The 15,700-nt window shown below is 43.8% G+C and overlaps 1 protein-coding gene across 1 annotated transcript in view; it reads left to right on the forward strand.

Moving 5' to 3' along the window:
- The window catches only part of LOC130109834 (protein diaphanous homolog 1), a 169,915-nt gene extending 161,364 nt beyond the window's left edge, over positions 1–8,551 (forward strand). Inside the window, exon 27 of the mRNA XM_056276810.1 lies at positions 5,798–8,551. Coding sequence (XP_056132785.1) covers positions 5,798–5,976 — 179 coding nt within the window. The 3' untranslated portion in view covers positions 5,977–8,551. The remainder of the gene's footprint in view (positions 1–5,797) is intronic.
- The last annotated feature ends 7,149 nt before the right edge of the window (positions 8,552–15,700 follow it).

Genomic DNA, 15,700 nt, shown 5'->3' on the forward strand with positions numbered 1-15,700 from the left:
CACAACATTAAAAACAGCCTTTGTTGTGGGTCAGCCATCCCATTCCTAAGAGGAGCACCTACAAGGCTTTGTCCCAGGTAGGTGGAAAACACTGGCGGGTTCACAATCATGGCTCATTATGTTCCTGCATACAACAACATAATGTGAGAATTTTTGGTTTTGATTGCTTTCAGCACTGAGTTACTGTAATGGGACTTGTTTCATTGCCCTAAATCCAGTTGGTAAGAACAATGAAAATTAGTTTCTCATTTGGGGCATTTTCCATGATGGGGTTGATCAATATGGTGTTTTTCAGGGGCATTACTGATTATTATTAATTATTAGTGATCAAGGAGACCAATAACTGATATTTGGAACCAATATACATTTGCAGTGAAAACTAAAATATTGGTGTCAAAATTTAGAATAACACAAACTCCAACACAAAACTTCTTTGAAATGCCTTTAAGTACATGTTTAATTAAGAGAACTTTACAACATTATCTTAAAAAAATAAAAAGTGCATGGCGCTCCCAGCAGCAAGAAATAATGTTGTCACAGATACCATTTTTTGAGTTTTGAATATTCAACAGCAAGTATTCAGATTCAGACAATTTTATTTATCCCAGAAGGGCAATTCAGTTTTTCAATCTACCCAGACCCATACACAAAACTCACAGACAAGTGGCAATCATCAGTATGTCAGAGACAATAGACAGATCAGTACATGGGCAAGAGATGCACACTTTCACCCTCATCTGCCCTTGCATGCAGACTTGCACGAGCACCAGGCAAAGGATAAAAATTCACATAGGTTGAAAGAATAAATGAAGCATCCTAAGATACATTGCACGTTACATTCCAATATAACATTCAGTGAACGTACAGGCCCACAAGCCATGTGAAAAACAAACAAGGTATAAACCAGCTACTGTGGTTTAAAACAATATAAAACATTAATTTAAAATGACTAATCTCAGCATTTAACAGCCTGATAGCAGAAGGAATGAAGGACGTAGAATAGCGATTCGTTTTCCTAGGGGGCGCTTTATAGCGCTGGCCTGATGGCATTACAGTGAATTCACTGGACAGGGTGTGGTCAGATTGGCTAATAATGTCTTTTGCTTTCTAGGCCACACGTTTCTCCCAGAGGGAGCACAAGTCTCTCTGCTGGACTGCCATTATCTTGGAGCAGACCTTAACAATACTGTTTAGGCTATTCCTGTCTTTCACAGACAACCCATTAAACCAACAATAAAGGAAAAAGTTAAGACTTTCAATAAATGACTGGTATAAAATACATGAGATGGTGTTACAGACATTAGAGGAGTTAAGCTTCAGCAGTAAGTGAATTCTTCGTTCTCCACGCTTGACAATTAAATCTGTGTTCACATCAAACTTGAGTTGGGAGTCGAACACAGTTCCCAAGTTAAGTACTTATAAGTGTTAACAATTAGAACATCCTCACCATGTATAGTGTTAGCTTTGGCTTTATCACTGTTCTTCCTAAAATCAATGGTAAGTACCTTAAGTATGATAAGTTCCTCAAAGGAAGTTATCATCGCATCAAGATTCAAGATTCTTTATTGTTACGTCTCATTATACAAGTACAAGAGAGTAAAATTCTTGTTTTGGCTCCTCAACACTACAGCAACAATAGTAATAAATAACAACAAAACAGAACAAAAAAGCAGTAATAATAATAAATAGTGTGTGGTGTATGTAGGGTGCTGCGTGTGTGTGTGTGTGTGTGTGTGTGTGTGTGTATATTTGTGTGTGTTTGTGTATGCCAAGCTACGTCTGTGTGAGTGGGTTTATGTGTAAACTGATGATCAATCAACAAAGGCAGCAAGTATTCGAAGGTATTCACAGTTTCGCTACTATTAATTATGTCTATCGCATGCTATCCTTAAACTATTTTTGTAATAATTAGGCTATTGGGAGACAAAGGCAAAATCGGACTTCAAGGTATTTCCATCCATCCAATCCATTATCCAAGCCACTTCTCCTAATCAGGGTCATGGGATGCTGGAGCCTATCCCAGCAGTCATGGCGGCAGGCAGGGAAATACCCTGGACAGGTTACCGGGCCATCCAAGGGCCGACACCTTCACACCTAGGGACGTTAATATTGCCAATTCATCTGACCTACATGTATTTCCTTTATATTGAAATAAAATGGATACAAAACATTTTCAAAGTGGAATTGGTTGCTCATGAAAAGAAACGAGGCTTTTTGTCAGTGTAGACCTTAAATGAAATCCTAAATAATTAATGGCATTACTTTTGTTGCGTGGCATGTACAACCAAGAAGCTACTTACAGTTTTCATATGATTTGACAGACTTGTAGTTTTGTGATATGCCAGTTTCTTTTGGCATATCTGGCACTCAACTTTTTGGGGATCGTCTTCACAAATTTTGACAGTATTCCAGATACTTGACTTGTTGGACGTCTTGCTAAGTTGCATTGGGCGCAGAAGAGATGAGTGCTAATGTCTTGCGTTCATGTTGATACTGTTTTTCACATTTTTCATGTGCCGTATTGCCAACTTCTGTTAACCGTCTCCCAGGAGGAAAAAAAATGTGAATAAGGATTTTTCCCATTGATTACCATGGCAACGATCAAAGGCTTCGAAGCTTCATAGCATTTGGGTCAGCCCTAGTTGTAGCCTATAAGTTTCTTTGCTAGTCAGCTGGCTAAGTTATCAGGAACGCTTTTATTTGTCATTTCACTTTATGTACTTGTGCACATGAAATGAAATGAAATATCGTTTCCCCCAGCCCACAGCAGTGCAACACAAAGACAAAAACATATCCAAAAGCTACAAGAATACATAGATCCAAACTAGAACACATATATCCAAACTAAGCAACAACAAAAAAAAATCACTGTCCAAGATAGTGAATGCCAGCCAGGATGACTTTCGGAACTCAGCTTAGCCTGCCCCACCTCCGTGTCCTGTCAGACCGCCCTTGGTGCTTCCTCCCCAAGCAGAGCTGTGGTTCCTGGGCCCACCAGACACAGCAGACCAGACTCCCCCAGCCGATCCAGTGCCAGCTCTCCCAGCCAAACGCCTTCGACACACCTCCCTGCAGTCCACGAAGCGACACCAAAAACACAGTCAACGCTAGGCAACACCGCCGCCAGACCACCCTCGGTGTTATCGGGACTGCCGGTCTGCATGGGCTAGCAGTTAGCTTAGCCTGCCCCGCTTCCCCGTCCTGTCAGACTGCCCTCAGTGCTTCTTCTTTGGGCGCAGCTCCAGGCAGAGCCTTGCTCCCTGGGCCCACAGGATGCAGCAGACCAAGTGTTTTTTTCAACTTCAGCTGTAGAGGATCATGATGTTTATTGCAATTCCGTAATATTTGCTGCCTTACCTTCGAAACATAGCTCCACTCACTCACCGGAGCTGCTCCAGTCTTCAGGTGCATTCCTTTGTTCCCGTCTGTGGCACAGTACCCTTTACTGTTGATGGGCTATTACTCGTGATGTGTAAACCAATCAGATAGTGCTGTGAGCGGGAAATTGCTCAAGGCCACAGAGTGGTGACTACAGACAGAGGTGGCTGCATAAGAGCCAAAGTAGTGTTTTTTCAATTCATTTATTTCATTAACAATCTGATAAAACAATGATTCCAATTATGGTGAAAAGGCTGAATATCAGATCCAATAATCGGCCAGGCTGATAATCGGTCGACCCCTAAATCTGTGATACAGGCCAACTGCATTTGCTGTTGAGGAGAAATTGGTTACTGGAAATGAGACCGCAGCTGAAATGCTAGCACCTCTTATCAGCCTGGGATTGTGTATTTTTAAAACTGTTTGTTTGACATGATGTCATTTTTGAGTATTAACTGATGAGTCTTTCTTGAGCATTAGCTGTGCTGGTCTAATTTGAACTATTAAGTGATGTATTCTTTTGAAGCTGTCAAAATATCCAATAAGTGAGGCGCTTCAGAAGCAGCTTTTGCAAGGACCGCTGTGAAATTCTCCTCCAGCTCTTTTAATCCGTAGGTTTCAGTCTAAAATTATCTTTCTCCGTTGTCGGCTCTAGTGCAACAGACATCCAATCCTGACTCCTACCCTCCCCCCTCCGTCTCCTTTCTCTCCCAGAAGTGAAGGGAGGCGGACAAGAGTCGAGTATCTGGGATGATAGCCTTTGAAGTGATTCTCAGAGTTGGCTTTTTTGGGACAAGCTCAGGCGTCCTCATACATACGCACACTTACAGGGACTTTGACATAAAATCTAATTAGAGAGTTCATAGGTGATGGGAGGGTTTGGGGGGAAGGGAGACGAGAATAAAAATGGAGAGAACATCTGAGGTCTTAGAACGAGTTGTGTGGATGTCATGGTGTGTGTGTCTGAGAAACGGGCAGCTCTGTCTGTCCTCAAGGAAAGCATCTGAGGTGATAATGCGACACCCCAGCTGCCTGTGTTGATCGGCCCAGCTGAGCTCTCAGGCATAGAGCAGACAAGTCTGTTAACCAGCACCCTTAACCTCTCTCTCTTCCTCTTCTTCCTCCTCTTCCTCACCAGACTCAATCGTGTCTTTGTCACAGCTAGTCCTGGAGACCGGCCCGGTAACTCTGTGTGTCTTTCCTTGTTTTGTTTTTTTTTTTTTTTTGTTTAGTATCCATCAGAACCATGTGCCATCTGTATTATTGTTTCCATGGTTCGTTTGCATGTTAGGATTTGTCTTTTTGCATTATGAGTGTTGTGGGTCTGACTGCACAATTATGCCCACACGTTAACAAGTGTGGATGTTGCTCTTGTTAAACACACTAGACACGTACTCACAAAAACCAACCCAAGTGCACAAATGCAATCTCCGATTGACCTATATATTTCAAAATGGCCGCTGCTGCACAGCTGTCCTCCTACGCAGGAAATTATAAAGCGGCAAGAGAGAGAAGGGTAGGGCTGCTTGGGAGGAGGGGGTTGGAAAGAAAACAATGAGCAGGTAACAGGATAAAGACAATAGCACCCTATGGGCATAATCCGTCACAGTTTTTCTGTACATCTGTCCACCTCTCTGCCGGTCGCTGTTCTCTGACCCTCTTTCTGTCCTCACTGCATTCATTGTGTACCACAAAGATATTTCCCTACCAATATTCTCATCACATCCTGCCTTTTCATATCGCTCAGCCCTCCTTGACTTCCGATCTCCGTGTTCTTCTGTTTTCAGATCACCCTTCTTTCATCTCTCACTCATCTTCCATAGAGTGAAACTTTCCTCTTTACAGCTTTACATTCCTTCCCTTTCTCTCTTTTCTTCCACTTTACTCCTCCTTTGCTTCCTCCATGCCTTCATGTCCCCTGCTCTCCTCCTTCTCCCCCACATCTCTCACAACCTCTCCTCTTCAACCCTCGCTGTAGGACTAATCTGACACAAACCTTCATATGTCACACTAATCTGTATACATTACCACAAACAGCAGCATGTGTGCATGCATGTATTGCCTATATAGGAAAGCAGCCTGACATCCATTTTGTGTTTGACTATCTGAAACACACATTTACAAATGTACATGTGTGCTTTGTTGAATGCTGTTGCATGCTGTTGCGTGTGAGCTGACTGAGCACACATTATGTAGTGTTTAAACCAGTGTCGTCTGAGTTTCTTTGCAGTGAGAAACACTTGGAAGTGCCTCGTGCTTTGACAGACTAACACATCAGACATATATATATATATATCTTGCATGCTTGTCAGCTAGAGATAAGTCACGTCATGTCTTGCACTCATAAACCTGGATTGTGAAGTTTTTTTTCACATGACCTCTAACAAGTGGATTCTCTCTCTCTTCCTCCATTTCTCAGCCAACCACCGAAGAGCTGGGCATGCAGTGACTAACATCCTGGCCAAAGAACTGATGCAGGAGGATGCACCTCCATCAGACAAAATAAAGAGAAAGTCGCAGCAGAAGGAGGAGCCTAAGCTAGAGGGGGCGGAGTCATTAGAGCAATTACTGGAAGATATCCCCTTCCGGTCCAATTAAAACTTGAGCAGAACTTTAGTCTTGCTCAAAGATTTAGGATCGACAATAACCAAATCCAGATCCATTCCTCCACCTGTATTGGGGCTGAATGCAAAGCTGTTCTGAGATCAGTCTCTGATGGCTTTTTTTTTCTTTTGCTCTTGTAAATCAGCTCCATGAAAAGAAGGCCCAGCTTGTTTGCAAAAGCCCTCCTTGATTGGACAGACTGCTTGTATTTCTGGATTGAGGGAGATGATGTTGTGGAAGATGGTGGGTATCTTACCTTTACCTTTGTCACGCATCAGCTCGATTTTTGGCCTTTGCTATTGCCATAGAAACTTAGCTGCTCAGTAGAGCATTTGTACCCATCTATTCCTGTGCTACACATCTGTCTTTTCGTTGTAACTTTATTCATCATATAATTTTATTTACATATCTGTAATCCTTAAAGGGAATCTTGGGGAAAACCCACAGATCCAGGAGGGATCCATCTTTTTTATATTTCTTGGTGGTACAAAAGTTTCTTGTTCCAAACTTACATTGGGAAGGTTTGGATTTTGATATATTGTACAAATGCTGCATTCTCTCAGAAGGTTCCAGACTCAGAACACTTCGTGCATTTAAACATTTTGCTTTGTAATGATCTGATATACAGTGTTGAAATGTTAATTGTGTTACTGTATGTTTCAAAGTAAGTGCCAATCACATCAGTCTTGTCATTTCAGCCCTGATTTTGCCCCATCAGATTTTTTTGTATAGACTGGTTAGTGGACCAAACAAACCCTCCTCAACAACGGTTATCATATGCATGTATCTTGCACACGGGTGTTGTTTTTTTTTTTCACAGAGAAGGGATTACATGTCCATGGGCACAAATGTATAAATTAGTTGTCGTTTAGACAAAAGTAGGCACCAGATACACATCTGAAGGCGCTTTGTTCACACTTATCTCCAACAGGCACACGTTGACTACATGCACATATCTTAAGTCGCCTTCTGTATAGAGCGAGGTGTCAATTAAGGCTACTGCCTTTCACTGATGAGTCTTAAGTACCAAAAAAGCCCCTCCTTTCCAGAAGGGTGTTTCCATATCAACCCCAGCCTGAGAAAAAGTTTGCATGGTTGCATGTTTGCGTTGGCAAGGAATTGTGTCTGTCTGTCTGTTTGCATGAAGTCAGCATGGTATATTTAGGGTGTATCTGTATGTACATGAGTTTCTACGTGTGTGTGTGTGTGTGTGTGTGTGTGTGTGTGTGTGTGTGTGTGTGTGTGTGTGTGTGTGTGTGTGTGTGTGTGTGTGTGTGTGTATGTACTCAAGTGTGCTGCCATCTGTAATTACTGTATGGTACTAACCATGCTGTCATAAATGCTAGCTTTCATAAACAACACTGCGGTCTTTCTGCTGAGGATATCGCACACTGGAACACTGCCCAAAAACTGCTGAGACAAGTACATGTGGGTGCATGCGCTTACTGTTTAGTGTGTGTGTGCGCGCACGTGTGTGTGTTTGCCACCACCCCAATCAGTGGACTCTAGCTGTTGCTGAATTCCAGGCCTTGCTCTCTTTTTTTGTATCTCGTAGCAATCAGCATAAATGTTGCCATGATGTAAGATCCAAGAAGAGCCCGAGATGCTGTCAAATGTTTCATGCAATATTTATTCCTATGCAAAGACAATACTGTGCAACCAGCCCTCCCCATACCTGATCTCAGGTCAGCCATCACATGTAAGAACTGCTGGACAAGTATTTGCAGTTGCAGCCAAGGAAATCGATTCAAGATCAGTGTAGATGTCTTGGGTGGAATCTCATATCTCCAAAGAGTCGGCTTTGTGGGAATAAAAAAAAAAGTGAATATGTCTGCATTGTCTTTGTTTCAAATTTTTGAATTCATTCAGTAGATCCTACAGTCATGAGAATCCCCTTTTTCCTTGCTGCACAGAGGAGATGGCATTTATGGAAACCAAACTCCAAAGGATTTAATTGGAGATGAGGTTTCTTTAACTCAATGACTATATTTAAGTTCAGTTTCCAGGGCTACATTTTAATTACAGTCACAATCGCTGGTTATGAGTACAATGAGTGATAATCTCGACATGTTATTGCAAGTATTTGACCACTTGAGAACCCTTTAGTTATTTGTTGCCTGCGTCAAAACGGTTGAGCACAAATTGAATGTGGGGGTTTTTTGTTTTTGTTTTTTTGCTTTTTTTGTTTTTCCACCTAAATAGCAGTCAAATGTTAGAGTGGAGCTGAATTAAGGCCAGAAACTCAGCCATACTGTGTGGAAATTCTCATTTTTAATCTCTAGGTGTATTTTTACCAGGTGATTCTGTGTACCATCTATTTAAACAGTTGGAGAAGTTGATGTAAGAATTGAACCACCACTGGAGTAGATTTTATCAACCGAATTCTTTTTTTTTCTTTTTTCTTTTTTTTTAATGTTTCATTTTTTAAGAGATTTTCTATATGAATTTTTACTGATTATTTTAATGTATGTTGATGAAATTCTATTTTGTGGAGAGGCTGCTGTGTGTGTGTTCACCCAGTAGTGCACACAGTTGGCTGTTCTGTTTGTTCTGCAGATCCATTAAAATGTCCTCAATATACGGTGTCATTGGGTCTTTTGTGGTCACATTATATGATATATATACAATATACATGATAAATTCTGTGATGCTTGTACATGTTTGCCATCTGTTGTGTTTGATTGGGTGATTGTGATGAAATGCCATGTATGAGTGAGATCTCAAGTATTCCTCTTTTGCTTTTTTGCCTGGTTCATTGCTCGGTTTGTTTATGTTCAGTCCAGCGGTTGAAGAGAGAAGAGGGGAAAACCCGTCAGCAGTTCTTGTCCGTGTAAATGGGCCATATGGTCAAGACACTCAAGCCCCCTTGTATTGTTTAATTCCCAAACTAAAGAACTGTCACACAGTACAGAGAGTTATGAGCTATTCTCAGATTTTTTTTCTTGGCCCAGTTGTAGTTATTTTCCAAAGCATTATGCTGACTTAGTTTTCCACCAATATCTGCCAGCATTCTACATAGTCCCTGTGTGTGTGTGTGTGTGTGTGTGTGTGTGTGTGTGTGTGTGTGTGTGTGTCACTGTATCACAGCGTGCGTGTCAGTGTATACTGTGTGTGTGTGTATGTGCGTGTGTGCGCACGGGCATGTGTGTGTTCATGCTCCTTCATTTCCCCGGTATTCATTTCAGTTCAACCCATTCTATATATCCATCTCCTCTCCTCCCTGATGGGCATACTTTGGCCAACTCTCCTCCATGTGTTAAGTCAGACAGATCTTCCCTCCTAAACCAGGATAAGTCTTGACCTCCAATAATCCACTCTGTGCCAGCCTGGCCTGGAACTGGCCTCGTCTGGCTGGAAGCGTGCCATCACACATCATGCTGTGACATGCCATGCTGCACACACGCCACGCCTGTGAGCACAGAAAACATAATGGACTTTTTTTGATAAATGCTGCTGAATATATCAAAATTGTCTTTGCACAGCATTTTTTTTTCATGAACAATTCTTTCAAGTCCTCCTCTCCTACAGTATTGGGGGAGTTAGGCCGTATGGTGGCATCTATTTCTGAATCACGGAGTAGAAGAGGTGGCTGTGGAGGGCGCCCTCTTGGGGTAATGACATTAACCCTAGATGTGGGAATTTTAAGACGTGACTTACTTTTGAATGAAACTTGCTCTGAGTGGTTAGAACTCAACAATCTCACTGAATCAGGAACATTTGTCATTTCATTTTATGCATTTGCGTACATGAAATTAAATGAAATATCGTTTCCCCCAGCCCAACCCAGCCACTGAGGATGCACAAGCCAGTGCATCCTTAGTGCCGGTCCCAAGCCCGTACAAATGGGGAGGGTTGCGTCAGGAAGGGCATCCGGCGTAAAATCTTTGCCAAATCAAATATGCGGATCATAAATAAGACTTACATACCGGATCGGTCGAGGCCCGGGTTACCAACGACCGCCACCGGTACTGTTAACCAGCATGGTGTCGGTGGAAACTATGCTACTGTTGGGCGAAGGAGAAGGAGAGGGGGAAAGCATGTCCAGAGGCAGCTAGAGAGGAGGAAGGGTAGGCATGTGGAGGTGAGAGTTGGAACTTTGAATGTTGGCACTATGACTGGTAAAGGCAGAGAGCTGGCTGACATGATGGAAAGAAGAAAGGTAGGCATACTGTGTGTGCAAGAGACCAGGTGGAAGGGGAGTAAGGCCAGGAGTATCGGAGGTGGGTTCAAACTCTTCTACCATGGTGTGAATGGGAGGAGTAATGGGGTAGGGGTAATCCTGAAGGAAGAGTATGTCAAGAGCGTGCTGGAGGTGAAGAGAGTGTCAGACAGAGTGATGAGTATGAAGCTGGAAATTGAAGGTTTATTGCTGAATGTTATCAGCGCATATGCCCCGCAAGTTGGGTGTGAGATGGATGAAAAAGAAGAATTCTGGAGTGAGTTGGACGACATGGTGGAGAGGGTACCCAAGGAGGAGAGAGTGGTGATTGGAGCGGACTTCAATGGACATGTTGGTGAAGGGAACAGAGGTGATGAGGAGGTGATGGGAAGGTATGGAGTCAAGAAGAGAAATGTGGAAGGACAGATGGTGGTCGATTTTGCGAAAAGGATGGAAATGGCTGTGGTGAATACATATTTCAAGAAGAGGGAGGAACACAGGGTGACGTACAAGAGTGGAGGAAAGTGCACACAGGTGGACTATATCTTATGTAGAAGGCGCCATCTAAAAGGGATTGGAGACTGCAAGGTGGTGACAGGGGAGAACATAGCTAGGCAGCATCGGATGGTGGTCTGTAGGATTACTTTGGAGACCAAGAAGAGGAAGCGAGTGAAGACACAGCCGAAGATCAAATGGTGGAAGTTGAAGAAGGAAGACTGTTGTGTGGAGTTCAGGCAGGAGTTAAGACAGGCACTGGGTGGTAGTGAAGAGTTGCCAGATCGCAGAAGTAGTGAGGGAGACAGCTAGGAAGGTACTTGGTGTGTCATCAGGACAGAGGAAGGAAGACAAGGAGACTTGGTGGTGGAATGAGGAAGTACAGCAAAGTATACAGAGGAAAAGGTTGGCAAAGAAGAAGTGGGATAGTCAGAGAGATGAAGAAAGTAGACAGGAGTACAAGGAGATGCAGCGTAAAGCAATGAGAGAGGTGGCAAAGGCAAAGGAAAAGGCGTATGGTGAGTTGTATGACAGATTAGACACTAAGGAAGGAGAAAAGGACTTGTACCGATTGGCTAGACAGAGGGACCAAGCTGCAAAGGATGTGCAGCAAGTTAGGGCGATCAAGGATAGAGATGGAAATGTGCTGACAAGCGAGGAGAGTGTGCTAAGAAGGTGGAAGGAGTACTTTGAGGGGCTGATGAATGAAGAAAATGAGAGAGAGAGAAGGTTGGATGATGTAGGGATAGTGAATCAGGAAGTTCAGCGGATTAGCAAGGAGGAAGTGAGGGCAGCTATGAAGAGGATGAAGAGTGGAAAGACAGTTAGTCCTGATGATATACCTGTGGAGGCATGGATATGTTTAGGAGAGATGGCAGTGGAGTTTTTAACTAGATTGTTTAACACAATCCTGGAAAGTGAGAGGATGCCTGAGGAGTGGAGAAGAAGCATACTGGTACCGATTTTCAAGAACAAGGGCAATGTGCAGAACTGTAACAACTACAGAGGTATAAAGTTGATCAGCCACAGCATGAAGATTTGGGAAAGAGTAATAGAAGCTAGGTTAAGAGGAGAGGTGACGATCAGCGAGCAGCAGTATGGTTTCATGCCACGAAAGAGCACCACAGATGCGATATTTGCTTTGAGAATGTTGATTGAGAAGTATAGAGAAGGCCAGAAAGAGTTGCATTGTGTCTTTGTAGATTTAGAGAAAGCTTATGACAGAGTGCCGAGAGAGGAGGTGTGGTATTGTATGAGGAAGTCAGGAGTTGCAGAGAAGTATGTAGGAGTGGTGCAGGATACGTATGAGGGAAGTGTGACAATGGTGAGGTGTGCGGTTGGAATGACAGATGGGTTCAAGGTGGAGGTGGGATTACATCAAGGATCGGCTCTTAGCCCTTTCTTGTTTGCAATGGTGATGGACAGGTTGACGGACAAGATCAGGCAGGAGTCTCCATGGACGATGATGTTCGCGGATAACATTGTGATCTGTAGCGAGAGTAGGGTGCAGGTTGAGGAGAGCCTGGAGAGGTGGAGGTATGCACTGGAGAGTAGAGGAATGAAAGTCAGTAGGAGCAAGACGGAATACCTATGTGTGAATGAGAGAGAGGACAGTGGAATGGTCAGGATGCAAGGAGTGGAGGTGACAAAGGCATTTGAGTTTAAATACTTGGGGTCAACTGTCCAAAGTAACGGGGAGTGCAGTAGAGAGGTGAAAAAGAGAGTGCAGGCAGGTTGGAGTGGGTGGAGAAGTGTGTCAGGAGTGATTTGCGACAGAAGGGTATCAGCAAGAGTTAAAGGGAAAGTTTACAAGATGGTTGTGAGACCAGCTATGTTATATGGTTTGGAGACAGTGGCACTGACGAAAAGACGGGGCGGAGCTGGAGGTGGCAGAGTTGAAGATGCTAAGATTTTCACTGGGAGTAACGAAGAAGGACAGGATTAGGAACGATTATATTAGAGGGACCGCTCAGGTTGGACGGTTTGGAGACAAAGCAAGAGAGGCAAGATTGAGATGGCTTGGACATGTGTGGAGGAGAGATGCTGAGTATATTGGGAGAAGGATGCTGAATATGGAGCTGCCAGGGAAGAGGAGAAGAGGAAGGCCAAAGAGGAGGTTTATGGATGTGGTGAGGGAAGACATGCAGGTGGCTGGTGTGACAGAGGAAGACGCAGAAGACAGGAAGAAATGGAAACGGATGATCCGCTGTGGCGACCCCTAACGGGAGCAGCCGAAAGTAGTAGATCGTTTCCCCCAGCCCACAGCAGTGCAACACAAAGACAAAAACACATATCCAAACTACAAAAACATATACAGCCAACATATATATGCATGTTTCATGGCATGAAACAGGCTTGTACTCTCTCTTAAAGAATTTACTTGAATTGCTGGATTATATCCAACACACACACACACACACATCCAAAGGAGTTGAATCAAGTGCAACTGGACTTGGTATAAATCCGTGAAGACGTTTCGCCTCTCATCCAAGAGGCTTCCTCAGTTCGTGCCTTTCTGACTAGACCAAGCTAGTCTGACTGGCTGGTGATGAGACTCGGATATTAATCCTCTAGGAGTCGTTGTCAGGGCTATTGATAAGCGTGGCTCTTTGTGTTCCGAACGCCCGTCGCTAACAGAGCCATAGATATGCGTGGCTCTCCTGTGCTCCGATGTCCAGCCGGGCCCGTCGCCATCGGAGCTATTACTTTGCATTCTCGGACTGTGACGTCCACATTGGGGAAGGCAGGAGCATCCACATTGGGGTTTACATGAAACCTACACACACAGACCATTATCTACTCTTCGACTCACACCACCCGCTGGAGCACAAACTGGGCGTCATCAGAACTCTGCAACACAGAGCTGACAATGTGCCCAGCAGCACTCAGGCCCAACAGGAAGAACACAAACACCTGAGGGGAGCTTTAAAAACCTGCGGCTACCCCAGTTGGACCTTTGTGAAAACTGCAACACGTTCCAAAAAGACCAACCAGGTGAGCGACGAGGAGAAAAGGAACAGAAGGAATAGCACAGTCATCCCGAATGTTTCTGGGGTCTCCGAGAAACTCAGGAGAATTTTCAACAAACACCGCATCCCGGTATACTTCAAACCCAGCAACACACTCCGATAAAGACTGGTTCATCCCAAAGACCGTGTACCACACACCCAAAAAAGCAATCTGGTGTATGCTGTACAATGCAGTGAGGATTGCACTGACCTATACATAGGAGAAACCAAACAACCACTACACAAACGGATGGTCCAACACAGAAGGCCAAACTCCTCAGGACAAGACTCAGCAGTCTATCTACACCTAAAGGAGAAGACACACTCCTTCGAGGACAGCAACGTACACATTTTGGACAGAGAAGATAGATGGTTTGAAAGAGGGGTGAAGGAAGCCATCTATGCGAAACTGGAAAAAACATCCCTCAACAGAGGAGGAGGTCTGCGACACCACCTATCTCCCACTTACTATGCCGTCCTTTCATCTCTACCCAGGAGACTCAAGAAGCCTAGCCTCCAAGAACAACAGTCGGTCACTAACGGCTCCAACGACTCTCGTGACCACTGAATAATGAAGTCGAAACTAACACCCCCAACGACCGTCGCTGCTAAACAAATGCAAATCAATAGCTCCGATAACGACGGGCGCGGCCAAACATCGGTACACAAAAGAGCCACTCATATCTATGGCTCTGTTAGCGACGGGCGTTTGTAAACATCGGAACACAAAGAGCCATGGACATCTATAGCTCTGACAACGACTCCAAGAGGATAAATTCTGAGTCTCATCACCAGCCAGTCAGACGAGCTTGGTCTAGTCAGAAAGGCACGAACTGAGGAAGCCTCTTGGATGAGAGGCGAAACGTCTTCACGGATATATAACCAAGTCCAGTTGCACCTGATTCAACTCCTTTGGATAACCATGACCTGGATGAATGAGAACATTCACAGACACGTCTATAAAGCTAGCTACGTTGCTAAGGGTTACAACCAGACAGAAGGCATAGGCTACCATGAGACGTTTGCCCCAACAGCAAATCTTACTTCAGTAAGGGCATTGATGCAGGTAGCAGTCCAAAATGAATTGATTGTTCATCAAATGGATGTTAAAACGGCATACTTACATGCTCCGATAGATGAAGACATCTTAGAACAACGAGAGGGGTTTGAAAAGACATCAGAGACAGGAGAGAAGTTAATATGTAAGTTAAAGAAATCTCTTTATGGTCTGAAACAATCTGGAAGGAACTGGTACTTCTGAATGATCATCTAGAACAAAACGGCTTTGGGAGAAATCTGTCTGACCCCTGTGTGTATAGAAAGCAGATAGAAAATGAAACAATCATTGTAATCATCTGGATTGATGATTTGATTACTGCAGCAAGCAATAATGATCTGCTCAACAGTTCCAAAGAGACCATGATACCCCAATTCAGCATGACAGATCTGGGGAAAATATACTTCTTGGGTATTCAGTTCGAACAGAAGGGAGAGGAAATCACAATGAATCAGAAAAGGTACAGCCTGAAAATGCTTGAATGGTTTGGAATGTCAAACTGTAAACCTAGATATACCCCAAGCGAGCCAAACGTGGAGGGTGACTGTCAAGAGGAGGGTGACAGCGGTGAGATTGTTAATCCCAAATAATATCGTGAGATTGTAGGCAGTCTGATTTATGCCATGACTTGTACCAGACCGGATATTAACTTGATAGTTAGTACTGTCACAAACACTGGCAAAGCCAAAAGCAGGGAACATGGTGGCTGCCAAACATGTCTTGAGATACCTAAAGGGTACAACTGACTACGAGTTGTGTTTCAAGAAAACGGATGACAACTTGAATCTAACAGCATTCAGTGATTCTGATTGGGCATCTTCTCTAGAAGATAAACGTAGCACTACAGGGTACTGTTTTAGCCTGACAAAGCAAGGCCCTGCCATTTCCTGGAAGTCTAAGAAGCAATCGACAGTGGCACTGTCGACTTGTGAGGCTGGATACATTGGTTTAGCAAACACTATTCAGGAAAGCATGTATCTAACTCAACTGTTAAATGGC

This window comes from Lampris incognitus, chromosome 1 (assembly GCF_029633865.1).
Source record: "Lampris incognitus isolate fLamInc1 chromosome 1, fLamInc1.hap2, whole genome shotgun sequence".
NCBI classification, from domain to species: domain Eukaryota; kingdom Metazoa; phylum Chordata; class Actinopteri; order Lampriformes; family Lampridae; genus Lampris; species Lampris incognitus.